Source organism: Spermophilus citellus (genome assembly GCF_964194105.1).
Source record: "Spermophilus citellus genome assembly, chromosome: 10".
Classification (NCBI taxonomy): domain Eukaryota; kingdom Metazoa; phylum Chordata; class Mammalia; order Rodentia; family Sciuridae; genus Spermophilus; species Spermophilus citellus.
This window is the reverse complement of record NC_138197.1, coordinates 71,655,795-71,682,744: the sequence shown is the minus strand read 5'-3', so window position 1 is coordinate 71,682,744 and position 26,950 is coordinate 71,655,795. Positions and strand designations below refer to the sequence as shown.

The 26,950-nt window shown below is 50.0% G+C and overlaps 2 protein-coding genes across 3 annotated transcripts; both read right to left on the bottom strand.

The window, feature by feature from the left end:
- Positions 1–7,104: 7,104 nt before the first annotated feature.
- Positions 7,105–11,270, bottom strand: SMIM41 (small integral membrane protein 41). The gene is made up of 2 exons (XM_081309140.1): positions 10,778–11,270; positions 7,105–8,224 (listed from the first exon to the last, which is right to left on the bottom strand). Exon 1 carries the CDS (start codon positions 11,249–11,251, stop codon positions 10,892–10,894), a length of 360 nt encoding a protein of 119 aa, XP_081165266.1. The 5' UTR covers positions 11,252–11,270; the 3' UTR covers positions 7,105–8,224; positions 10,778–10,891.
- A 2,478-nt stretch (positions 11,271–13,748) lies between these two features.
- Positions 13,749–21,844, bottom strand: ATG101 (autophagy related 101). 2 transcript variants are annotated; one of them, XM_081309139.1, is made up of 4 exons: positions 21,526–21,844; positions 21,134–21,259; positions 17,269–17,521; positions 13,749–14,581 (listed from the first exon to the last, which is right to left on the bottom strand). In XM_081309139.1, the coding sequence occupies exons 3-4, from the start codon at positions 17,518–17,520 to the stop codon at positions 14,177–14,179; spliced, it is 657 nt and encodes a 218-aa protein (XP_081165265.1). In that variant the 5' UTR covers position 17,521; positions 21,134–21,259; positions 21,526–21,844; the 3' UTR covers positions 13,749–14,176. The 2 variants fall into 2 exon arrangements, with proteins under 2 accessions (XP_081165265.1, XP_081165264.1); XM_081309138.1 differs by having other exon boundaries at positions 17,269–17,587; positions 21,526–21,828.
- Positions 21,845–26,950: the final 5,106 nt, after the last annotated feature.

Sequence of the window (26,950 nt, the reverse complement as noted above, 5' to 3'; positions counted from 1 at the left end):
TTCAATCCCTAGTACCAAAAAAAAAAAAAGTTCAACGTGTACTGGGCCAGTGAAGGACAGCAGCGAGGCTGGGAACAGAGTTCAAAAGGAGCTGCCTACTCAGTGGCCAGCTGTGAACTTCTGGGCAGGAAGACACATCCAACAGATGCTGTCCCGAGTGCTTGAGGTGGCGCCCGTCTCTGCTCTCCCGGAGCACAAACAGAAGCCCGATGCTGCCTCGCTTCTGGCTCACTCTGCAGTTTGGAGAGAGAACAACTTTCAGGGACTCCCTGAGAAGATGTGTGAGAGAGGCCCATTTTCTGGCTCCCCCTAAGGACCCCCTCGGCCTGCAGACTCTCATTGACTTTTCTCCCCCAGGACTGAAGCCCAGGGCTCTCCACATCCTTGGTGCTTCCTGTTCTCATGGTCCCTTTTCTCATACTTGCTAGCTTCTGGGGCCTCATGCTGCTCCTTTACCACCAGGCCACCAGGCCACCTCACTCTCAGCACTGCCCTGCTGCCTGGCCTGCTCTTCCCCAATGCTCTCTACTGCTCACCTCCATGCCCAAATGTCACCTTGTGAGTTCAAACCCAGCCTCCCTCCCCCACCCCCACCCATGCACCCTCCCTGTTTGCCTTCTCCATGGCACTTATTCCCACCTGCCTGGGATGAGTTGTGCCCCTTCTCCCATAAGACATGTTGAAGTTCCAACCCCCAGTACTTCACAATAGGATCTGATTTGGAAATAGAGTTGTTTTTGTTTTTGTTTGGTACCAAGTACCCAGGGGCACTTAACCACAGAGCCACATCCCCAGTGCTTTTTTATATTTAATTTAGATACAGGATCCCACCAGTGCCTCGATAAGTTGCTGAGGCTGGGTTTGAACTCACAATCCTCCTGCCTCAGCCTCCAGAGCCACTGGGATTACAGGTGTGTGCCACCATGCCTGGTGGAAACAGAGTAATGCAGATATAATTGTTTAATTTAAGATGAGGTCATTCCTGACTAAAATGGAGTAAATCCAAAATGACCAATGTCTTTAGAAGAAGGAAGAAATGTGGAGCCGGGAGACACATAAGGAGAACATCACATGACCTTGGAGCAGAGGTTGAGGAATGCAGCCACAAGCCAAGAAAAGTCAAATAGTGCCACCGCCACCCAAAGCTAGCAAGAAGCAAGGAAAGATTCCCCTCTCCTAAACCTGAATTTTGTTCTTTAAGCCTCCAGAACTGTGAGAGAATAAATTTCTGTTGTTGTAGTGTTTGTTACAGCAGCCCCAGGGTGTTAATACACCATCTGCTCTACTCTATTTAAAATGATTTATGTAGTTAATCATCTATCCCACTTCACAAGAATGCAAACAGAGGGCTGGGGATGTGGCTCAAGCGGTAGCACGCTCGCCTGTCACGTGTGCGGCCTGGGTTCGATCCTCAGCACCACATACCAACAAGGATGTTGTGTCCGCCGAGAACTAGAAAATAAATATTAAAAAAATAAAAAAAATAAATAAAAAATATTATTAAAAAAAAAAAAGAATGCAAACAGAGATGCCTGTCTAGCTCACTGCTTCATCCACAGGCATAGAGCAGAGCCTAGGTGCTATTTATTTTTTATTTTATTTTTTTGGTACTGGGGATTGAACCCAGAGGTGCTTAACCACTGAGCCACATCCCCAGCCTTTTTTATATTTATTTAGAGCAGGGTCTCACTGAGTTGCTTAGGCCCTCACTAAGTTGCTGAGGCTGACCCTGAACTCATGATCCTCCTGTCTCAGCTCCTTCCTGAGCCATTGGGACTACAGACGTGTGCCACTAGGTTCTCTTTAAACAGCAACAGGCTGAACCAATGACAAACATAACAGGCCTCACCTCCACTGGAGACTCAGAACCTGATGGCCAGTCTCCCACACCTCCACCCCTAGGTGCCTTTGATGAAGGAAGGGGAACCCTCCAACAAGACTAACTGTCTTGGTCCATTTTCTATTACTACTAATGAATATCACAGACTGAATAGTTTATAAAGAATAATGGTTTATTTGGCTTATGGTTCTGAAGGCTGGGAAGTTCAAGATCAGACAGCCACATCTACAGAGGTTCTTCTTGCTGAGGGGGACTCTGCAGAGTCCCAAGGCAGCACAGGGCATTATGATGAGAAAGAACATCCTACTGAAGTCTCTCCTCTTCTTCTTCTTACAAAGCCACAGTCCCATTGGGTTAGGGCCCCACCATTATTGCCTCCTTTAATTTTAATTACCTCCCAGAGGCTCCCACCCCCAAATATCATAGTCAGGTTGTTTCCACTCTCTTAATACCTCCTAGTAGAGGTTAAGTTTCAACATGAGTTTTGGCAGGAATGTTCAAACCGTAGTATTGCCCTCCAGCATACTCAACCCTGCCTGCTTCCAATTTGGCATCAGCTGGAACTGGCCCACTGAGCTGGCTCTGGAGCCAGATACAGGACCCAGCTATCTTTAAAAAAAAAAAAAATTTTTTTTCTAAGTTGTATATGGACACAATATCTTTATTTTATTAATTTATTTATATGTGATACTGACAATTGAACCCAGTGCCTCACACGTGCTAGGCAAGCTCTCTGCCACTGAGCCACAACCCCAGCCCAGACCTTGAAGGTACACATCTCCCAGAGAAGGTGAAAGTAGTTATAATCCAAGAAGAACAAATGATAGTCAAGGAAATGACCCAAGGCCCAGGAGCAACATCTTTTCACCCACAGTTCTGTGGGCAGAGGATAAAGCAGGTTGGGGAGAACAGGAAGAGGATGGGAGTTGAAGTGGGGTGGAGGCTCAGTGGTTCAGGACAGGGGCTGGGAAGACATCAGGCAGCCTATGCCTCATCTTGTGGGGTGAGGGTAGATGAGTGAAGGTGGACAGGCCAAGTACAAGGGGCAGGCAGGCCAGGACACTTCGCCCTCCCCCACCATGTATTGTTCTCTGTGAACTCAACTATTCACTCATTCAACACATATTTATTGAGCACCTACGATGCATCAGACACTCCCAGTAAACCAATACACCAATGAAGTTATGGGTCCTGTTCTCATAGGGCTTATATAACTTCAGAGAATGGACACTTGATATGGAATTAAATACATGAAGGGATAATCAAGGGCAATCTTGGACTCCATGGAAATGTCTGATAGGGACCCAGTTGTCTGGAGGGTGTGAGGAAAGGCTTCCCTGATGAAGGGATCTTTCAGACCCAAAGGAAGACAAGGGGCCATTCAAACAATGGGCAGGAGGAGGGGAACTGTTTTTTCTTTTTTTTCTTTTATTGATTCTGGGGATTGAACAGAGGGGTACTTTACCACTGAGTCCTTTTTATTTATTTTTTATTTTTTATTTAAGACATGGTCTCACAAAGTTTGCTAATTTGCTGAGGCTGGCCTCCAACTTGTGATCCTCCTACCTCAGCCTTCCAAGTTGCTGGGATTACAGGCATGTGCTACTATGACCAGTGGGAAAAGCATTTTCAAAGTCCCAGAGAACATGATATGGAAGAAGATGGGGTGGAGGGGGAAGAAGCAAGAGATGTAGGAGAAAGAGCAGGAACCCAGAGGGCCATAGTTAGGGACCACAGGAAGATTTTTAGACTTTTCTGAGCAATGGGAAGACGCAATGGGGTGGGGGAATAGGGCTACACAGGAAAGTGGCTTGACAAGGTATTCCCTTGTTTTAAACTTTTTTGTTATAGATGGATACAATATCTTTGTTTATTTTTATTTATTTTTATGTGGTGCTAAGGATCAAACCCAGTGCCTCACACATGTGAGGCAAGCACCCTGCCATTGAGCCACAACCCCAGCCCCAAGGTATTCCCTTTTTAAAGACCACTATGATGCCAGTGTAAAACGGACAGGCCCAGAAGCACCAAAGGAAGGGTGGGGTCAGGTGAAAGGTGAGGCTGGGGGCCTGGAGATGGAGCAAAGCTTTCTCAAAGGTAGAATGGTCCATCTTTGGTGATGGACTGGCTATGGAGGGAGTGACGAGGGGAGAACCAAGGACAGTCACTAGAGAAGAAGTGGTGCCACTCACTAAGAGCAAGAACATGCAAGAGAGATGGTTCCAGAGGGAAGGATATGCACTTGGAACCAAAGCCATATGTCACCGTCACTGTGAGCCCTGCTCTGGCTGGCCTTCCTGCCCGCCACATCCCACACCCTCCTTCTACCTCTGCCTCCGTAAGCTGAGTCCCACTAGCCTCTGTTCTGTCCCCTGGTCCTACCATGGGCCTTTTCATGCACTGTCCCTCTGGCAGGAACACCATGCCCCAGCTCTTCCCTGACTACATTCTCCTCCTGGGTCAGGTCTTGACTCGAATGTCACCTCTCCAGAGAGGCTTTCTCTGACACCTTCACTAGTGGCCCCCTAGATTCAAAGCATAATCACCTGCAATGACTTCACAAGTCTTTGATAAACAAAGGGTCCTTGGGTCTGAGAGGTCCCTTCCTCAGGGCCATTCCTGACACCCCTTCAGGCTGGGATCCCCCAGGTACTCTAAGGGCAGGTCGTGGAATGCCCCCACACCTACACACAGGGTTTGTGGGACAGGGACCTCTGTTCAGTGACCAGACAGCAGCTGCCCAGAATCATTGCTCCATGGGGCTCTAGAGAATGGGTGTCCCCAGCTGGGCTTCTGACTAGGGAACTGTGGACACAGAGAGGGCCATTCTGTCACCTGGGAAGGGATGAGCTAGAAGGAGAACTGAGGAAATGGCAAGAAAGTGCTGGAAGGGAGAAGAGGCTTGCCCAGAAAGGGAAGCTAGGCAGAAGGCAAGCCAAGGCTCCTGGGGCGGGTGGAGAGAGCCTGGAACAGACCCAGGCAGACGGCCAAAGGTCAAGGGCCCAAGCCAAAAGAGTATCACCTCACCGCCTGTGTCTGAGTCCCTAACACCGCCATCCTGCCTTCCTGACGATGAGGAGAATTCAGGTTAGATGCTAAGGGGCAGAACTGGCATTGGGCCCCTGTGTTGTCCTGGAGCCCAGGGTCTCAGTCACTCTGGTTCACATTACCGGGGGAGGACATGAAGGGGCAGGAGTCAACGACAGCGGAAGTGGCCAGGAGAGGCTAAAATAGAACTTAAAATGGGATTTTGGAACGATGGCCCCTCAATTGGTGACTGGGAGAAGGGTGGAGGCTGGGCTAGGGAGGACTGAGGGACAAGTCAGAGGCCAGAAAATAGAGGTGACAAGCAGGGTGAAGCCACTGAGAAATTTGGTTATAGGAGAGTAACCGGAGGAGGTAGTGGAGGCAAAGAGGGCTATTTTAAGGCGGAAGAAATGCAATTGTGTCTGGAGGCGGGCGCCAGCGGAGGAGCTTTAGGAAGCAGGAGAAGCTGCCCTCCCCCTCTCTCCTGTGAGAATGGAAGGTTTGTGGAGAAAGGAGGCTCGGCTGAGAGACTATGGAAGGCAGTGTGCCAGGGTACTGTGAGGACCCAGGGAGCCTGGTGACCATTTGCAGTGCCATCCATCTGTCCAGGTGTGATGTTCTTCCAGGGACACCCAGCAATCGGGTGCAAGGTCAAAGAACAGAGTGTTGCAGTTATCCAGGACCAAGGTTTGACCCAAAAGGTTCTACACAGGGGTTAAAATTAGGACCTGGGCAAGAGAGTGACCATGGAATCTAAAGTAGAAGGAGCAGCAAGGATCTGGGGGACAGGGAAGAAGCAAATTCAAGGGACCTTAGTGAAAATGCCACATGCATAGACTGAGAGAACTATAGTGACCACAAGACACAGTGTCTGAAGTGGGCACTTTAGCCAGGTGCAGTGGCCCACACCTGTAATCCCAATGGCTCAGGAGGCTGAAGCAAGAATATCGCAGCTTGGCAAGATGCTATCTCAAAAACAAAAACAAAAAAATAAATGGCTGGGGCTGGAGATGTGGCTCAGTGGTTAAGCACCCCTGGGTTCAATCCCTGGTACAAAAAAAAAGTAAAGTAGGGACTTTAGAGGTGGAGGGGTCTCAGTGGGGACACAGCCATAGAGAGGAGCGGGGGCCTGGGGCCTGTGGCTGAGGCCTCAGCCATCCTGTAGGACTCATGAACGGCAGCTGCAAGGGGACCCCAGTCTGTAAAGGGGTTTGTTGTTGTAGTGGTTTTGTGGGCACAGGTGAGGGTGTGCACTGTAGAGCACTCACACAGTATTAAAAAAAATAAATCTACCTCTTCCCACAACCCACAACAGTGGGTTCCCTAGCCCAGGGGAGCCATGTTCCCACCTTCTTCTGTGTGGGGGCTCCTTTTGCCAAGGCTAAGGGGCAGTGGCTGGGCAGCCCTGGTGGGCTGGAGCCTTCCCCCCTGCCTTTCTCCAAGGTCCCCAGGTGTGGCCCCTTTCCAGCACTCCAGAACTGCTGGGAACACAAATGTTCCTAGCCACTGGCTCAGTTTCTGAAACCCTCTCTTCCCTGACTCCCGAGGGAACCCATCCCCAGCTTCCCCCAGCTGTCTGGCACTCCTCCTCCATCTCCCTGCCAGCTCCTCTCTGTCCTCCCTCTATTGAAGTGGCATCTACCAGGGCCACACCTCCAGGCTCCTGCCCTGTCTTCTCCAGCTGATCCAGCCCACAACTTTCATCCCCAGGAACACTATGGCCTAGAACTCTGCCTGCTGAGCCCCAGCCCTATACAAGCTCCCCTGGGATGTCCCTGACTGCTCAACCTCAACCCACCAGCCCTGCATAACCCTAGGCTGCCCTGCCTGGGGATTCACCTGCAGCAGCCAAGAGCTGGTGAGTTAGACAGCTTTTTCACTGCTCTGACTAAATGACCCAACCAGAACAACTTCAGAGGAGGAAGGTTTATTTGAGGGCTCATGGTTTCAGAGGTCTTAGTCCATAGAAGGCCAGCTCCATCCTGTGGGGCCCGAGGTGAAGCAGAACATCATGGTGGAAAAGTATGGCAGAGGGAAGCCGCTCACATTTTGATCAGAAAGCAGACAGACTCCACTCTCCAGATACAAAGTTTATACCCCATAGGCACACCCCAGTGAACCACTTCCTCCAGCCACACCTCACCTGCCTCCAGTTACCACTCAGTTAATCCCAACAGAGACTGATTCACTGATGGGGTCAAGACTCTCACAACCTAATCATTTCTCCCTTGAATCTTCTTGCATTGTCTCACACGTGAGCTTTTGGGGGACACCTCACATCCAAACCACAAAAGTTGGCTTATGGCCACCCAACATCTATTCACCCTGGAACTTCTCTCTCCTTCTCTCCTCTCCCTTTCTCTGAGATGGTCAGGTTCAGGGAAAACAATAACAATGTCACATGATAATTACAGTGCAGAAAGCCTCTTTCTGTAGATTACCTATTGGATCTTCACAGTGACACTGTAGCTTCCATTTCTTCATGGGAAAAAAGATTAGGGGTTAGGAAAGTTTACAATCTGGAACTCAGTGCATATGCTGCCAAATCCAGTCTCATCTCAGCACCAGGCTGAGGCTGGACTAGGCAAGACCTCAACAGTCACTACTGGTTGAACGAGGCGGTGCTCTTGCCCACATTGGCCACAGGGGGGCAGCCAAGTGCTAGCATCAGCGTCACTTTCAACCCCATCTCACATCCACCCTCAGGAGGGCTGGGATCTGAGGGTGGAAAGGGATCTGTCACCATTAGAAAAGACCAGGGAAGAGAGGCCACTATTTCAGTATCTGCTACAAACAAGTCAAAGGAGGGAAGCGCAGGAACAAACCACTAATTTCAAAACTCTGGAACTAAAAACAAACTGTATTGCTGAAATTTGCATGATCAGCATATTTAATAACAAGCCACATAAAGTGATGAGCATTGCTAGATTGCTGGGGTGCCTATGCCACTCAAAATGGGTAACAATGACCCCAAGAAGGGACAGATCTATCAGACCATGCTGTCCTGCACCAGGCAGGACAGGGGCTATGCTCATGCCAGCAGAGACCTGTGAGCAGAGGGCACAGCCACTGAGCAGAGAGCACAGCCACTGTCTCCTGCCCCGTGCTCCCAGGGTAGGTGGCCACTTCAGTGCCCAGAACGTGTAGCAGTCACCAAGCAGACTCATCAGTTCCTGATCGCTCAGACCTCCTGGTCCCACACCCAGCAGTACTTTAGGGTCCTGGATGGATCTCAGGATGAGGAATCCCCACAGTCCAGATGTCTCCCAGGCCATCATCTGCGGTGCAAATGGATTGAAGGAGGCAGGGGTTCCCTGGTGTAGCAGCTGGAAGGACAGTTCTCAGAGGCTCAGGAATCTGTAAGAGATGGCCACCCCCATCTTTGCTGGAGGGAAGCTGCATTGTGTGGAGGCTGAGGAGAGGGTCAGCCTGCTCCTGCTCAGGATGAACGCAGAGGCTGGAGGGAAGTTAAGGAAGATCTAAGCCCAGCTAGGCATGGAGGCCCACACCTGTAATCCCAGCAACTCGGGGGACTGAGGTTAGAAGATTGCCAGTTGAAGGCCAGCCTTGGCAACCTAGCAAGAACTTGTCTCAAATTTTTAAAAATAATTTTAAAAGGGCTGGGGGCATAGCTCAGAGATAGAGGACCCTGAGTTCAATCCCCACTATGGAGGAGTGGGAGGAGGTTCAACCCATCAGTCACCCTGTCCTTGTCCCATGGACAGAGCCCAGTCTCATGGAGCTAGCTGGGAGCTCAGACACAATGCTTCTCTCAGGGCCCTCAGACCTACAACCAACCCCCACCTTTCAGTCCCAGCTGGAGCCTGAGATGGGGTGACAATAGCACCCACTTCACCATTTTCCAAATTCTTTCCTCCCCACTCAGCCTGACCAGGGCCAGATTTCCACAGCAAACATCTCGATATCTTCCCCCAGGAACATTGAGGTCCCCAGCACACCCCCACGGGCTCCAGGCACCAACTCCAAACATTGAGTAGGGACGTCAAAGGCAGGAAGTTGGATGACCTACCCTTACCTACCCCCTCCACCTACCTCAGCCCTGTCCTGGGTGTGAGCAGACGTGATGATGCTAGGGTACAGCCCTTCCCTGGTGCCAAATCACTCTACACCCCTAACACCACATGGACTTGAACCCAAAGGCCAACCAGGAGGTCACCACCTTCAGCTCCCTCTGCTCTGATAGCCTGAATTTTTTTCCATCAATGTTTATTTCAGCTAACCCTCTGCACCTTCCCCATTCCTCAGATTCAGGCCAGGAAAGCTGAGTCCAACTGGCAGGGCAGCTGCTGCCTGGCATCTGGAAGGCTGTTGTAGCAGCAGAAGGATCTGATAAGGCCGCTGGGAGAGTAGGGACAGGAGAGGGCAGTGCCACAGAGGCCTAAGGTTCAAGCCCTTGACTCAAGCAATGCCAAAATGTGCATGTGTGAAGGTTCGTTCGTTCCTCTGGGGAGGGAGGCCATATTTGGCATCAGCCTCTCAAACAGCAATGGGAAAGCAGAGGCAAGGAATGCCTTAAGCCAGAGGGCCAGGAGAACCTGGATACAATAAAAAAAATTCTCCCCTCTCCCCCAGGATGGAGCAAAGTGAGGCAGGGAATGTCCCCTGGGCCCAGTCTACTGCTTTGGTACCAGGAGCCATCACACACACACTCCTGCTGCTCTGGGCAGCTCTCTGTCCACGGGGTGGGGGCAGGTCCCTGAGGTGAGAAGTCCGAAGCTCAGCAGGGCCAATGTGGCACAGCTGCCCAGGATTAGCGCCAAATCTTGGGCTGCTCAGCCAGGATGGCACGTCGTCATCAGCTTCACAGCCGCTTAGCCACACCTGCTACACCTACCATGACCCTCACCAGCCCTCCTCTTAGGCACCCAGTAGGGCTCCCTCCTCTAAGGGAAACTGGGACTCTGCCCCTGTCCTGGGAAAACTGGACAGGCTCTTGAGTGAGAGGGCCAAGGGAGATCAGAATCGCCCTGACCAACACTGCCACCACCACCCTCCCACCCCAGGAGCTCCTGATTACACAGTTGAGCAAAGGGGACAGATGGGAAGACTTTCCCCACCCAGCTCTGAGCTGGCCTTGGCCTCAAGTTACCTTGTCCTTGGGCCACCCAGGCCCTTCCTTCCAGATGGTTCCTGTCCTTGGAGAGACAGAGGCAAGAGACCCAGACAGCCCCCACAGCTGGGAGTCTTCAGCACCACTTCCTGGAGCGTGGTGCTCCTAAGGCCCCCCAGCTGCTGGGAACCTTGCCATCCACACACCCTTAACATACCACACAATGCTCTGTGCTCTGGGCTACATTTGTTCCCCAAAACTGAGTGAGGGATGGGGCCCCAGCACACTTCCCCACACCCCAGAGTCACCCAGACCACCCCCCTCCCAGGAGGTCTCAAGTAGGAAGCCACAGTGAGGAATCTTACTCAAACCCCCTTCCAGGAAAAAAGCTACCAAGAGAGGAAAGGCACACTGAAGCCCTAGGCTGGCCCATTTCCCCTGAGCCTCCTGTGCAAAGGCAGCAGGGGCCTGCTGACTGGGGCCTCAGTACCTGGGGGTTCTGGGGTGGTACAGAACATGGGGAGACCGTCTCAGGGCAGAAGGGCTCCAAAGCACACTGTGGGCCCTTCAGACTACCTCCTCTTAGGTCCACCTGCCTCCCTCTCCCACAATTACACAGTGGCCATCTGTTCCCAGAAGGGGAGGGGGACTTAGGGCACTCAGACAATCGGGAGGAGGCAGAGGCACACAGCTGGTAGACTAAGCTGGGAATCAGACTTCCTCAAGACCTGAGTCTCCAAAGATAGGTGCCTGGCTGCATCCACAGAGGCCTCCGGCAGTAAGGTTACCACAGTCCCCCTGACACCTGGCCCCCTCTTACTGCACCCAAGCCCTCTCACCTGTGCAGGCACAAGAGCGCTGGGGAAGGGCCCCCAGCCCAGCAGCAGCGGTGAGTATGCTCAGTGGCTGTGGAAGCGCAGAAGGGGCTGGGATCCCAGGGCACTGCCAGACACCTAGGAGTCATCATCACCTGTGCTGCCACCAGTCTCAGCCTCATGGGACCCTCGCCGCTCATGTGCCAGCAGCGCTGTCAGGCCCTGGGCTCGGAGCAGCAGGCCGCCACCCAGGAACAGGACCCCGCAAAACACAAGCAGCGACAGCACGCCCAGCACCACTGCCTGCACCACACGCGGCCCCTCAGAGGGCTCCAGCAGCAGCCCAGACTGGTTGCAGCAGCTCAGCCAGGCGGCCTGGGCCGCTGGACCTGCCTGGGAGCTGTTCATGCTCCAACACCAGCTGCCCAGATGTGCACAGGACAGCCAGATGTGCTGGAGCCTGGGCTGGTTGGCAGGCAGGCAGGCAGGCGGCTGCATGGGCGGGATGAGGGGCGGGTCCCAGAGGCCCCACGCCCCCCCCCCCCCCTTGCGCAGAGCACAGGGGCCTTTCCTAGAGATAAAGCTCTTCCAATAGTCTGTGGTCCCTTCTCAGACAGGGGGACTCCAACATATTTCTCCTTCTCAACAAGGCCCACAAACCCACCTGTGTGCATCCAACCAGTCAAGCCCAGGAGCCCTGTCCCCAAGGCTCTCCTCCCTTGGCAAAGGCCAAGAGACAGTATCTCCCTCAGAGGACTGAAAAAGTCCTGTCCCAAGTGCTGGTTGGGGTGCTGCCCAATCTGGGGAGGATACAGGACAAATAAAGGCTTTCTGTCCTTGGTCAAAGTTCAATACTGTTGAGTACTGTTGACCTGGGGGCTGCTGGGACTCCAGGCAAATGGGCATCCTTAAAGATTGGAGTTTCTCCCAGGGGCAGACCAAGGCCTTCTTCAAAGTCCAGGGCAAGGAAAAATGGAGGCCACAGAGGATACTAAGATTTCACGGCCTAGCCCTCATTTTCTTCTGCCCCACAGGCCACAGAGTGATGTATTTACCAATAGGAAAGTATAGATCTGGGCCATCAGGGCTCCAGTCTTATGTCTCCAAAGAATCATGATGCCAAAAGGGATGGGTATGTTACTGTCCACCAATAGCAGCACACTGCCAGCTGGGTGTCCCATAAAAGCCAGCCAGAGGGTGGGAGAAAGAGCAATCTGAATGCAGAAAAGTAGAAAGTGGCTGGGTGCAATGGCCCCTGCCTGTAAACCCAGCTGCTAAGGAGGCTGAGGCAACAGGATCACAAGTTCAGAGCCAGCCTCAGCAACTTACTGAGGCTCTAAGCAACTCAGTGAGACCCCTGTCTCTAAATAAAATATAAAAAGGGCTGGGGATGTGGCTCAGTAGTAAAGAATACCTGGGTTCAATCCCTGGTACCAAAAAAAAAAAAAAAAAGGAAAGCTGGATGGAAGCCAAACCCTCCTGCCTAGGTCTTCTGGAAGATTCTGTAGCAACTTTGAATCCTCTTTTTTAAAAATAAAGTCACCTAAAGAGACTTCAAACTTGGGGGCCCACAGCCTCAAGTGGCCTTTAACCCTGTGAGGAGGTAGGGGAGCCCTCTCCCAAACCATCCCCTCAGAGTAGTCAATATGTACAAGCCCAGGGACTCAGTCCATTGCTCTCCTTTTCTGGTCCAAGTCTTCCTAGGCCCTAGCTGACCCCTATTTCTAGGATTTGAGGTGGAAAGGGAGTCATTCTGTGTTCCCTGGTCTGCTTTGTACCCATCTCCCTGGCCCTAGGTCCAACTTGTGTGATTTTCTTTTCTTCTTCCTGCTCCTCTAAATACTCCTCCCAATAAAATTTGGTGTATATTAGCCTCTAAATAAATAAATAATACATAAATAAAAACAAAGTCACAAGACTGGCAGTGAGCATGTGCATAATATGGGCAAGGCCCTGGGTCCCATTCCTAGAACAGAAGAAAAGTAAAATAAACAATGTCACTGCTGCCAAACACTCTTATCAGTCAACACCTCAGAAGGAAAACAGGAAAGCGTCCCCACCCCTGCACTACAGGAGGCCAGGTGAAGGCCACAAACCATCAAGGATTTGCTGGGAAAAGTTTTCCCCATCTCCAAACCCTCTCCTCAGTCCTCCAACTTTGATGCCCAGAAATTGAGAGTAGGACATCATAAAACTCAGTCAAGAAAGAGCACACAGCCAAGGGTAGTGTGGCCTGGGAAAAACATGCAAACATTTCCTGATCCTCCTGGCTACTCAGCTTGCTCCAGAGCCATGAGCAAGACACCCCCACACACCCACAGCTTTCCTCCCTTAGCTCCTCCTACTCACACTTCACTTTGTAAGGTTAGAACTGCCCCAGATGTGGCCAAGCAGAATTGTAAAATACAGATTGAATCAAAAGCATGGTACACAATGGATATTTTGAATATGCTTGGGTAAAGATGAGTGTGAATTACCAAAGCAATGCTCTAACAATCTGAGGGTAGCCCAGCCTGGAAGTGGACCAATCTCTCCCCAGACATCCCCATATCAAGTGACCTTTCCAGCTTAGATGGAATCCTGTGTATACTCTACAAAGACAGTGAAGATATTCTTTGGGGCCACCATGAAGCAAGCCCAGACAACATAAAGCCTGAGGATGTCATAGTTTCCTTAGGAAGGGAAGAGAAGCTGGGAGTGGTGGTACATGCCTTTAATCCTGGTGACTTAGGAGACTGAGGCAGGAGGATCACAAGTTCGAAGTCAGCCTCAGTAACTATCTCAAAATAAAATAAAAAGGGCTGGGAATGTTGCTCAGTGGTTAAGCATGCCTGGGTTCAATCCCCAGTACCACCAAAAAAAAAAAAAAAAAAAGGAAAAAAAATAAGCTCAGTTCATCCAACAGTAAGAGACCCTCACCCCATGACCATCATTCATGGGACTAGTCATGGTCGGTCACTCATCTTGGTGTTTCCTTATTGAACAAAGAACAAAATCTGTTTCAATCTTCTTTAATCCAATCTACCAATTCTCCTCATCTTGGAGTAATGCCCACAACACACACTCGTGTCCTCAAAGGAAGGCCAAAAAGTGTTAATGCTTTGGAGCAAGACACAAACCAAGGGAGTGATGGCTGAACCTAAACTCACATCTCAATTTTATTCATCATCCTTATCAAGGTTCTTCTGTACAGTAGAGAAGAAAGGGGAACAAGGGTTGGAGACTGTAGGCAGGACCTGACCACCAGCAAAGGTCACAGGGATGACCAGAGGCTGGCAACCACAAAACAAGGGAGCCGGAGTCTGTCCCATCCAAGTCTCACCAGGACCCAGAGCAGGTTCCAGAGTCCAAAGACCTGACAGTATAATGCCCAGAAGCCAAGGTCTGGGAACCCTGAGGAAGCTCTCAAGGCTTCAGCGAAGTCTACAGGGCAAGGGTGTCTTTGATAAGCCTACGCATGGTGGTGGTGACTGAGGTGCCCAGGGCATCAGTGATCTGAAAGGAGATCTTGTAGAGGTAGGGCTGCACATCCCGCAAGCCTGTGTCAAACACGTTGTCCACTTCCGACTGGGTGGGCATCTTGGGCAGGTACTCATGCCGGTTCATCACCTCCACAATGTTGATGATCTTCTCACAGAGCTTCTCACCCACCTTCTCCCGGCAGATTTGTCGCTCCTGCTCTGTGGCCAGGGCTACCACGTGCACCTTCACAGTCCACACTTCCCAAGGAATGCACTCATCTGAGAAAGGCCAGCGAGACTTCTTCTTCTGATAGAACTCCAAGGACATCTGCCCCAGCCCATCACCACCTGAGTTTCTCAGTGCATCCTGGGAAAAAGGGAAGAGATGAGCAAGCCAAAGTCTCTGAGGAGTTCTTTCCCTGGAGGGACTTGCTCCTGAGTCCCAGGAATTACACAATCCTAGCTCTATTCATCCTTTAGAAATGACAGGGAGTGAGACCCAAATAATAAAGGATTCGCATGAGAGTAACACAACCAGCCTGCAAATAAGTGGTTCAAGCAAACTAATGCCTATCTCCTAACCCAACACCTCTGGCTTGGTTAACAATTCATGTTATGTCAGGCACAGTGACACATGCCTATAACCCCAGCCACTTGGGAGACAGAGGCAGGAGGATTCAAGGTCGAAGGCAACCTAAGCAGTTTAGCAAAGCCCCCAAGCATCTCAGCAACACCCTGTCTCAAAAAATTAAAAGGGCTGGGGATGTCACTCAGTGGTAAAGTGCCCCTGGGTTCAATCCTCAGCACCAAAAAAAGAATTGATGTTATAACCTGGTGTAGTGGTATATGAGAGGCTGAGGCAGAAAGATCACAAGTTTGAGGCCAGCCCAGGTAACTTAGTGAGACCCTGTCTGAAAATAAAAAATAAAAAGGGGTGGGGCTATAGCTCAATGAAAAGAGCATTCCTGGATTTAATTCCCAGTCATATGAAATAAAAGAAGAAAAAATAATTGAAATAAAAGAAGAAAAAATAATTGATGTTATAGAAAGCCAGCACAATAGCACACATCTATAATCCCAGCTATTTGGGAAATTGAGGCAGAAGGATCCAAATTAAAGTCAGCCTTGGCAACTTAGTCCCTGACTCAAAATGAAATATTTTAAAAAAGGGATGGTAGGGCTGGAGTTGTGGCTCAGAGGTACAGCACTCACCTAGCATGCATGAGGCACAGGGTTTGATCCTCAGCACCACATAAAAATAAAATAAAGGTACTGTGTTCCACCTACAACTAAAAAATAAATATTAAAAAAAAAAAAAGCATGATAGAGCACTCCTATCTTTAATCCCTAGTACAAGGCGGGGGCATGGAGAACTGATGTTGTAGAAATCACTCTGATCTGCAGGAAATTTAAATAAACAATTTAATGAATCTTTTCAACAACTCCATGAAGTAGGTACATTACCTTCATTTTACTGAAGCAAAACGAGGTTCAGAGGAGGAAAGTAATTTGCCAAAGTCACGTGCCTATAAATAGCTGCACCAGGGTATGAATCCAGACTATTCAACTGCAAAATCCTTTTTCCCCCCCCCTTTTCTCTTTTTCAGTGCTGGGGATTGAACCCAGGTTCTGTGCTGGCTAGATAAGTACTCTACCACCAAGTTACATCCTCAACCCCAAATCCCTCTTCCATCTTCATATTCAGGGCCTTCGCCTTCCACAACCCCCACCCCTTTGGTCCCTATCCTTCATATTATTCCCCACACAGGGTCCTTACATAGAAAGAAGGAAGCCAAGAAACAGAATGAAGAAGGGAAGCTGAAGGACAGGCCAAACCTGGCTAATTCTCTGAGAAACAAATGGAAAAACTAGTTCAATAATCTGCCTATCCCACCCCATGGGTGTGGGTAGCCCCAAATTCATCCCAGCTAGGACACTGAAGCACATTTCAACCTGAGTTAGTGACAATCCAGAGAATAAGAATGCCACAAATTCTGAACTACCTCTCAGGGAACAGTCTCTCCTTCATGGAAAAACCAAGGTCACATGACCTTGACTGATGGTAACAATGGCACAGAATTCTACAATGCACATTGTGTGCTGGGCTCTGTTCCAAACACTGGACACAGCTGACTCATTTAATCCTTGGAGTACATACACCCAATTTCACATACAGTGGAGTCACGTTCCCTAGGCTGGATTTGGGTGGTTAGTCTGGGTCCAGAATCCATGCTCTTACCCACCCTGCTCTGAGTGCCTCTCAGAGACATCTGGAGAACAGATAGATGAATAGGCTGCTACTCTTGAAAAAGGACTAGGAAACCTCATGAACTTGCCCTTTCTGGGCTTGCAGAGATGAGGGGAAGGGGCTTTTTGAATGCTATGGCCTGGGAGGGGCTCCATCAGACCCTAGGCAACCACTACACAGTGCATGGTCCTACAGTCCTCAAAAAAAGAAAAAGAAAAATTTCCTCTTGATATTTACAAGTTTGATATAGCCACTCACTGAAATAGGCAAATACCATGACTCTCAATGAAAAAGTTAAAAATCATCCTGCCATTCCCAACACTTGAGGTGACCAAGGGTAGCAGCCTGGTGTGTTCCTTCCACACAGGCACATAAAAGCCCATGCCACTCTGCCCAAAAGGATCACCCATCTTGGATGGCATCTGTGGAGCCAAGCTGTCTTCCCTCTGAGGAAGTCTCAAATGCAAAAGGCCCAGACTGGCAAAAAGAAAAGTGGACATAGAAACACAGCCCTGTTAAGAGACAACTATGGAGCCAGACAGAAGGTCAAGGCCTTAGGAGCATTGTCTTCCCACAGGGTCTGACTGCCAACACTGTAAGGGCTTCCTGCTCTCCCTTCTTCCCTGAGGATTTGTACCCGCACCCCACTCCCACTACATCCAGACTCAGAGAGGAGCTCTCAACACCCGTTCCTTAGAGCCTGGGAGTCCAATTCACACTCTCAGGAAGGAGAAGCTGATCCAACAGCACACCAGGGTGGACGAGCATTCCAGGCCCACCTGTCACAGACTGTGTCACACTCCTACCTTGAATTCCCCGACAACCTTGCGCAAGGCGCGGTCCAGCTCCTCAGAGGAGACTCGCACATAGGTGAAGTCGATGAAATCACAGTCCACATCCTGGGTGCCCACGGTGCCGATGGAGTAGGTGCCCTCCTTCTTGTAGTGGAACTTGCCTGTGCTGCGGTGCAGGAGCACCGTGTGCAGCACAGCCAGCATGGCCTCCTCCACCTGCCGCCCCTCCACCGACACCTCCAGCACCTCCGAACGACAGTTCATCCTGGAGCCACACCAGGGCAAATGACAAGGACCAAGACGGGGAGCTTCACTCTACTCAAGGACAACCCTGCAAGAAGAGCCCGGTCAGAATGCTGACACCTTCTAAACCATCCACATTGGCTTGGCTCAGCCCCTGCCTCTACTTTGGAAGCACCTACTACCAGAAATTCACAGGCCCTCGGGATCAGAAAGCTTCCAAGGTTACCTGTCCAAACACCCAGTTGAGGCTTGTTTTTCCTTTACAATATTTGGTGCAGCATGTAGTAAAGGCTCACCGTGCGACACCTGTCAGGCACTGACCACCCAAAGGCAAGCACAGCACTTCCATTAGGAGTTGAGAGCACACAAAAGAAAAAGAATGGTAAATATTCCCACTACCATGAGAGGATGAGATGGGAGTAAGAAAACTACAGAGTCTGACTTCCTGGGATCTTAAATGAACAGGTGAAGGTGCTTGGAGTATCCTGATGGCAGTAAAGAATCAACACATTCCTGTACTAAGATCAAATCTGTGCCTCAGAAAATTAAGCCTGGGCACAGTGGCCCATGCCTGTGATCCCAGTGGCTTGGGAAGCTGGGGCAGGAGGATCGGGAGTTCAAAGCCAGTCTCAGCAATTTAGCAAGGCCCTAAGTAACTTAGCAAGACCCTGCCTCTAAATAAAGTATAAAAAGGGCTGGGGATATGGCTCAGTGGTTATGTACCCCTGGGTTTAATCCCCAGGACCAAAATCTGGGCACAACGGCGCACAACTATAATCCCAGCTACTCAGGAGGTTAAGGCCAAGGATTCCAAGTTCAAAGCCAGCCCCAGCAACTTAGTAAGACTCTGTCTACAAAGGGCTGAAGATGTAGCTCAGAGATAAAGCATGAGCCTATTAGGTGTGAGGTCCTAGGTTCACTCTCTAGAAGCAAGAGAGACAGAGAGGGGTGGGGGCAGAGGAGGGAAGTTAACTCTAACAAAAGGGCAAAGAATGGTTCTTTTTTTTTTTTCCCCAGCTTTTCGGTGGACACATCTTTATTTTATTTTCATGTGGTGCTGAGGATCGAACCCAGGGCCCCGTGCATGCCAGGCGAGCGTGTTACCGCTTGAGCCACATCCCCAGCCCAAGAATGGTTCTTAACTATTTTGTGGTCACAGTCTGCTCTAAGAAGTCAAAATCTGAATAACATACTCATATATACACCAAATCTCACACATTTCCAGAGCCATCTAAACTCCAGAGTAAAGAGTGGATTTAAAGCATAAAGGTTAGGCGGGGAAACGATCTAAAGTCACTAAAGTCACTACAACAGTGGCCGTTACAGAGGCATCAGGTATGGGGCAGTGAAGAGCAGACTGTGGAGTTTTCATATCCAACAGTCCAGGGTTTGAATCCCAGTTCTCCCATACGGTTTTGTGCTTTTTGTTTTTTTAAAGAAACAGGGTCTTACTACGTTGCCCAGGTTGGCCCTGAACTCCTGATCCGAAGCAATCCTCCTGCCTCAGCCTCTCCAACATCTTGCTCTGTTCCATAGTAGGGATCTTAAATGTCCACCAAAGGCCATGTGTTGAAGGCTTTGTCGCCAACCTATGGCAGTAGTAAGCAGTGAAACTTTAAGAGTTAGAGCCTTGTGGACAGAAACTAATCAATGGAGGTGTGCCACTAAAGGGGACCTTGGGTCCCTTCTTTTTTTGCTTCCTGATCACCAATAAGGGGAACAGCTTTGCTCTGCCATGTCCTCCCTGCCAGCTTGTCCTGCAATACCACAGGACTTAGAGCAAGGAAAGGTTAAGGCAATACATGGACAACACATGTATGGACAACACATGTATTACTGGTTAAAAACAATGACTCAAGAGCCAGACAGCCTGGACTGGAACCCTAGTTCTGCCACCACTCCCTGAGTGATCCTGGGCAAGCTGTTTAACACCTATGTGCTTGCTTACCCATCTATAAAAAGGAGATTGTAGTAACAGCTACCTTTAAAGGACAGTCTCAAGAACTGAATGAGTTAGCCTGTGTAAACCACTTATGGCAGTACCTGGCAAGTAATAAACATTCACTAAGCATTAGCTGCTGTCATTCATTATTATATTGTTATTGACTAGAGATGATGCAAGGCTGTTACAGCACTGGCAGGGGGAGAGGAGGGAGAGAACAGACTTGAGAACCAGAACTTAGTAAGTAACCAAATATGAGCCCAGAAGGAGAGGGAACACTCAGTATCTTAGCTGTGTGTCCAACCTGCAAACCACCCAATACGGGATTCACTACCTCTCACTGTACCTCATTTCAACTTTAGACAGTGCAAGTCAGTTATTCCTGCCCCTGAAGGCATCTGTATCTTGTGCTTCAAACCACTAATTTTATTTATTTTTAGTACCGGGGGTTGAACCCAGGGGCACTTTACTATTAAGCTACATCCCCACCCCTTTTTATTTTTTATTTTGAGACAGGGTCTTGCTAAGTCACCCAGGCTGGCCTTGAGTTTATGATCCTCCAGTCTTAGCCTCCCAAGTGGCTGGGATTACAGCATAAAACCACCTGGTTTTAGCTTTTATATCTGAAGCCACAAGTACCTTTTCACAAGTAAGCTTACCTTTTTCACAAGTAAGCTTTTCAGAAATTTAGAGGCAGCTCTCTATCCAACCACCTCACCCCTTCTAACAAATTAAAGGTCCTTAGTCCCCATAAACATGCCTGCTCAATACATCTTTTCTTAACAGTGTAACTTTTTTAATTTATTTTTTTATTAGATGTTCATGGATCTTTATTTTATTCACTATTTGCATGCAGTGCAGAGAATTGAACCCAGTGCCTCACACATGCTAGGCAAGCACTCTATCACTGAGCCACAACCCCAGCCCCTCAACACCACATCTTAAAAGACTCCTTGGGGTCCTAGCAGCTCTCCACTGCATTTCCATTGTCTCTACCCCTCTTAAACAGTGGTGCTCAGTAGTGGATGCAAGGCAGCAATCTGGGTGGACTGCTCAGAGATCAGGCTGGCTCAGTCTCTCACTTCCAGAACCTACCTGTATTATCAGGTGCTATTTTCACTTCTCCCTCCAGACAGTTCCTGGAGGACAGAGACTATAAACTTTTCCACACAATAAACTTAGTTCCTGGTACCTAATACAAAATAACTGCTCAACACATCCTGACCCAGGAATTCCAGGTCCCTCCAAGGATAAGGGTTGCAGGATTTGTTTCTCTGAGATCCAGGATAAGATGGGTTATTTTGCCCATTTCTGTCCTCTAGTTTTAACTCCTTCCTGTAGTTTATCACCTCTAATCCAGCCCACTTTCTTTCACAACTTCCCCTTCTTGGGTCCCCCATAAACTTTCATACATGCCATACAACTCCATACTCTGGCCCCAAGCTCAGGCTCGTCCCTCAATCTCGGTGCTATCCTAAGACCCACTCTAAGCAAGTCGGTCCTGACCTACCCCAGCCTTCCTCCCACAGCAGCTGCATTGGGTTATCCATGCTCCCACCACCACCGCCGTGAAGAGTAGGCACGTTCCCCAGAGCAGGGCCTGGGAAATCTGGTCCCTCTGGTCGCCCCAAGGGACAAAGGCTGACGGATGCCTTCTCAAGTGACTACAGCCTAGAACACCACCTTCCCCACCTTATGCGTCAAAGCCTGAGCGCGGGTTACTGGGGTTCGGATCGCCCTTCCTCCTCCTCCTGCTCGGACATCACCTCCGCAGCGACGCTCTCCAACCTCCGCGAGGGCGCTGACCAGTGAGACAGACTAGAAGCAAAAAGAGAAGGTTGTTCGGCTCCGCAACTCGGGTGGGACGCAGGCAGGAAATCCGCCAGGGTCGCGTTCTCCAGCCGAAGTTGCCGGCGAACTTCCACAGTCGCGGGACCCAGGCAAGAGCTGACTCCTCGCACGTCTTTGGGGCGGCGCCCCTCGTACCCACCCCCGAGATTCGGGGCGCGCCCTCATGCCCGTCATCCCGGGGAGCACCCGCACTCGCACAGGACAGGTGACGGGTTGTTAGGACGGTCACCTACCTCCTTTAACTCGGATCCGACACCCGCAGAGCTCGCGACGTCACCCCCCAGCCGGCGCCAGACCACCTAGACAAGAACGGCGCCGGGACCGGAAGCCCTCGCCTCGCCCCGCCCCCGGAGGGTGTACTGGAGGGTGCCACCTGGGGCCGCCGGGGAGCGGCCCGGCTCAGCCTAGCCCCGATACCACTGTAGCTAGCTGCCCAGGGCATTTGGAAACTCACAGGATCTCACACACATATTCATGTGCTTCCCTGTAACTTGAATGCTTCCCTTCTTTTACTATTCCTTGGACCTTAAAATTTGATAGTAAGAAGATCCCCCCTCATTTGGACGAGTCCATTCACTCCACCAGCGAGAATGTTGTTTCTGTAGGAATAACCTATTTCCGCCATAGAGATGACAGGGAAGGAGGGCCTGATGGGCTCTGCGCTGCCTCTCTTGGCCGAGAGGAATCCATGGCGTTGAGCGGTCCCCTAGGACAGAAACCGATCCCAGATTTTGAACTCTGGGCTAAGAGCATTCATTCCCATAAAATCAGAGGCATACCGTCTAAATAAAGAGAGGTCCTAAAGATGAGCGCACGTCAGTGTGACGCATGACGCCAAGTTAATGGCAAAACTTGAGCTTGTCTGGCTTGCATAATAGGCAAGATCTCTCGTCCTCAGTCCGCACAAAGATGCTGGAGAAAGGATCTGAGGTTACTCTACAGCAGCACTACCTGGCGCTCTACCGTGAGCGATCTGGTGACAGTTCTTGTAAGGCTCGTAATTCTGCCGCTGCTTCTCTGTTATCACTCATTCTTTCTGATTCCCTCTATAAGCAGAGAACTGCCATGATGACCACAAGGGATAACTCATATGGAAGACTTTTGTGACCTATAAAGTGTTCTATGAACATGAGTGCATTTTTAGTGCTGTGTAACTGCCTGGGAACATGTTCCCTTCTGTGTGCAGATTATCAACTCAAATCGGAGTGTCAGCTGCTCGGTTAATACCAGGAGAATCTGTCAGGCCCTCACCTCCAACAGGGGGCACTCCTGAGTTTACTTGAGGATTAAGGTGCTCTTTTTCCTAACACATTTTATCACCTCAAACAGTTATAGATAACATTTATTGAGTGGCAAGAAAACGACATGATTCTAAGCCATGCACAGAGGCACACGCCTGTAATCTCAGCCACTTAGGAGAATGAGGAAGGAGGCCAGCCTGGGCAACCTCACAAGTCCCTATATAATTAAGAAAAAAAAAAAAAGTCATGATTTTTACCTGATACCTATCAATCTATGTGGATAAGGAATTAATTCTGGGAGTGGTTAAGCAACTTGACCAAGGTCACTCTGTAAGTGGCAGAGCAAGAAGTACAAATCCAGTGCTCTTTACCACCTCAGAGCTTTCTCCAGCAGGACCCTCTTGGTGCCCTACATTTCTCCAGTATACCCCACTACCACCACCAGTAGTGCGCTGGTAAATGTCTAACTTGACTCTCTGGTATGGAACTGCCTTGATTTGTAGCATTTTTTCCAGTTTCCTACCAAGACAACTTTAAGCTACAGGACATCACTGAATTCAGAGTCTGGAATGAATGGATAATTAGTTCTTGATAAGCAGGGATAGTATAGGCTCCTGAGAGCCAGTATCAGCTTCAACACACTACTGTCACCTACCCTACCCTTTGGGCTCCCCTTCCCACCTGTTCTTCCAAACCTAGATGCTCTACTCCTGCCTGTGTCTCTGACTCCCTCTCTTCCTCTCCTCTGTTCAATATTTCCTTTTCTTCTTCACCATGATTCTGCTTTTGTTCAGCCCTTGCCTACATCCCAGGTGTGGGTGACTCCCTGGGCAGTCTGGGAGTCTTCCTAGAACCTGGGGAAAGAAAAAGGTTGCCTGCCCTACAAGACCAACAACCTCTTCTAGAACCTGCACAAAACCACAGGTCATCAGTAGAGAATGTTGACAGGACAGAACACTTGAGAAAGGTGAAGGAGTGGGGGGACCCAGGAGGGTTGGAACCAGCCCTGATGTGGGGGTGGAACAAGGGCCTAACTTCCAGAGCCTGCCAGTGAATGAGGGGAGTGACTGACTGTCAGGAGCCGCTCTGGACATGAGCTATGTACATACCTTTAAGTTTGAGTAAAGGGGTGCTGAACAGTTATTGCACCCTGCAATACATTGGACTTTTACGCCTGCTCAGATAATGAGGTGTGGCTCCAGGCGTGGGCATCACCCCGTGGGGTTGAGTTACACTCACCTGCTCCTTTGTAATCCTACCGCTTTGTCTTTTTTGGGATAGAGTGTTCCATGGTACCTCCTCTTGCGTGTCCCCTATATAAGAATAAAGAATTCCTGTGGCTGTCTCTCTTTCCATGGACCCCTAAGGTCACAGAGCCATCCCCGGATTTCGAAAAGGTACTTCTGTGTGTTTGCATGCTTTCTTCACCATTTTCTTAAATCATTGGAATAATCAGATTTTGTGAACTCAGAGTAGGTCCCCAGCTCAAATAGAGATGGCGATAACTGACCTCCATCTACCCCCCGCACACACACCATCTCAAGGCCTTTACTACCAGTATACTGACGTCATCATCATCATCATCATCATGGAGCCCTATTAGGCATCACGACAGCATAACACAGGCACAACTGTGTGGATTTCTCCAAACCTTTCAAGACAGATAGTCAGGTGCAGTAGCACATGCCTGCAATCCTGGGGACTTGGGAGGCTGTGGCAGGAAGATCACAAGTTCAGTCTCAGCAAGTTAGCAAGACCCTAAGCAACTTAGTGAGACTCTGTCTCAAAATAAAAAATAAAAAGGGCTGGGGATGTATCTCAGCGTAAGCTCCCTGGGTTCAATCCCCGGTACCAAAAAAAAAAAAAAAAAAGCAATTCTACCCCCAATCCCCGTTTATAGATAATGAAACTGGAGCTCAGTGATATACAGTAGTTTGCTGCAAGGATTAATTTTTTTGTGTCAATGTGACTGCGACAGGAACACACAATTTGGTCACACATTATTCTGGGTGTTTCTTATGAGATAACATTTGAATTGGCAGACGGAGTAAAGCAAGTGGCCTCCACCTCATCCAATCAGACGAAGCCCAGATAGAACAAACCCTCCACTCTTCCCATGCATAAAGAAAACTCCTGCTTAACTGCTTTCGGGCTGGGACATCAGTCCTTTCTGGCTCTACCTGGGTCTCGAGACGGATGGCATTAAAACTGAAACTACCTCAGCTCTGCTGGCTCTCCAGTTGCTGACTTTAGATCTTGGAACTCATCAGCCTCCATAACAGCATGAACTAATTCCTTATAATAAATCCCTCTATCTCCCCACTCTGGTGTGTGTCTGTGGTGTGTCCAATTGGTTCTGTGTCTCTAAACCCTGACTAATACACTCACCAAGGCCACACAGCTGCTCTTTCCTCATTCCACCAGCCTTTACCACTCTTGTCCCTACACCAAAACTCATCCTCCCCATGAAGCCTTCTTTCCTGCCCTAGGGTGAGGCTAAGTCCCCTCACCTCTCTGATCTCCCAGTTAGCTTTGCCTCCTCTTACCACCCTGAATTCTTCCAGGGAAATTCTCAGTGCAACTCAGATCTACAGTCCCATAGTCATTTGAGTAATCCAGTAGGGAAGGGGTCTTAACCAAAAAAGTGGGATGGCATAGCATGAATTCTCCCTTCCTACACCTTTACCTGTAAGGATTGAGGTGTAATTGTTCATTCATTCATTCATGCCTCATGTATGTAACTGTCCACATGCCAAAGGGAACAAGTCACAATGTTTTTTTTTTTTTTCCTGTACCAGCAATCGAACCCAAGGGCGCTTAGCCACTGAGCCACATCCCCAGCCCTTTTTATTTAGAAACATGATCTTGCTAAGTTGTTTAGGGCCTCACTAAATTGCTAAAGCTGGCTTTGAACTCACAATCCTCTTGCCTCAGTCTCCCAAGCTGCTAGGATTACAGGTGTGCACCACTGTGCCGACTAACAAATCACAATTTTTGCCCTCTGAGAGCTCCTAGTCTTACAAAGAAGAGATGGAGCAGGAGGTACAACTGGGCAAGAAAAGCTAACAAGTAGGGAGAAAAATGGTAGGAGGTTCTATGGGGATGGCTAGTGTCATCCCAGAGGTACCAGTGACCTGAAAGAGAAAATGGTATAGTTGGAGTGAAGGAGTCCCAAGCCCTGCTCTCTGCAAGTTAGGAAGCAACCAGGCACCAAAAGAAAACCAGGACGACTGCAGAGAACACAGGATGGCAACCTGAGGAGATGGGCAGAGAAGGGGGGTTGGTGGTTCCAGGAAAAAGTGGAGCTGCAGGGGGTTAATCTGGGAAGTCCTTCTGGAGAAAGAGAAAGCCAGGCTGGAGGGGAGATCTTGCTGAGCGCTGAGGGAGACATGGGGTTCTGAGGCAGGAAAGGCAAGAAGAGAGGAAGCCAACTTCTCAGTCAGAGCCTGGGCCCCCGGCTGGCTAGACAGACAGGCCACTGAGCAGGGCTCTTAGCCATGCCTGCTGCAGAGGCCTGCGGAGGGACCTTGAAGGCCAACCCAAGACCTTGGGATAGGCAGCTGGCGTTGCCTGGTGAGTGCGGCCTCGGATGGCCCCACCTCATCCTGGGATGTGCCCAGAGGAGAGCTGAGGCCCGAAGCTGGCCCTGAAGGCCACCCCAGCCGCTCCAGAGCTGACCCCAGTGGCGTCATAGGGAGTGACTCAAGCCTCAGCAACAACAATGAGTGAGACTGACGTCAGGCGGGGGGCTCCTGACGGTGGCCAGCCTGCCTGGATAGCCGGCACCCGGCCTGCTGACCCTCCATCCAGGGCAGGCCGTGGGGGTGAGGAGGACCGGCTGTCTCCTTCTAACCTCGGCCCCCTGGGATCCTAGGCAAGGGCTTCTCTACCACCCACCCTTTCTGGGATGTCACTCCCAGCCCCCACTCTCCGTGGCAGAGGAAATGCCTGGGCAGATGGGAAAGTGGAGAAAGTGGCATAGAGTGTGAGAAAGAGGCCCCTCCCAGCCCCGACCTGCCAACCTCATCAGGCAGCCTCTGGTCCTGGACCAGCCAGGGTGTGTGTCTACTGTCTGTTCTGAGAGCTGGGGATCTGTCCTTCTGTGCTGGGAAGAGTTGCATTTCTTGTCCTCCTGGAAGGTCTATGTGTTTGTCTTGCCAAATTGGGGTGGGGGTTGGGCTTAATTTCTGTGTATCTGTCCCTGGAGGGGGCGGTGAGGGATCATCTCTTCTCCCTTCAAGGGCTGAGTATCTGTTCCTTTGGGAGGCATGTGTGTATCTCTCTTTCTTGGGGAAAGGGATTCTGTGTGACTATCCTTGCAAAAGGGAAGAGCTATTTATCCGCCCTGTTGGGAGCAGGTCTGAATTTATCCCCTGGGAGATTTTTTTCTGACTCTGATTTCATGCCATGCAGGGGG

Coding starts and splice junctions, on each gene's coding strand:
- ATG101 (XM_081309139.1), bottom strand. CDS start 17,520: ATGAACTGTCGTTCGGAGGTGCTGGAGGTGTCGGTGGAGGGGCGGCAG. Junction 14,582..17,268: donor AGGTTGTCGGGGAATTCAAG/GTAGGAGTGTGA, acceptor CCTTTTTCCCAG/GATGCACTGAGAAACTCAGG.
- SMIM41 (XM_081309140.1), bottom strand. CDS start 11,251: ATGCAGCCGCCTGCCTGCCTGCCTGCCAACCAGCCCAGGCTCCAGCAC.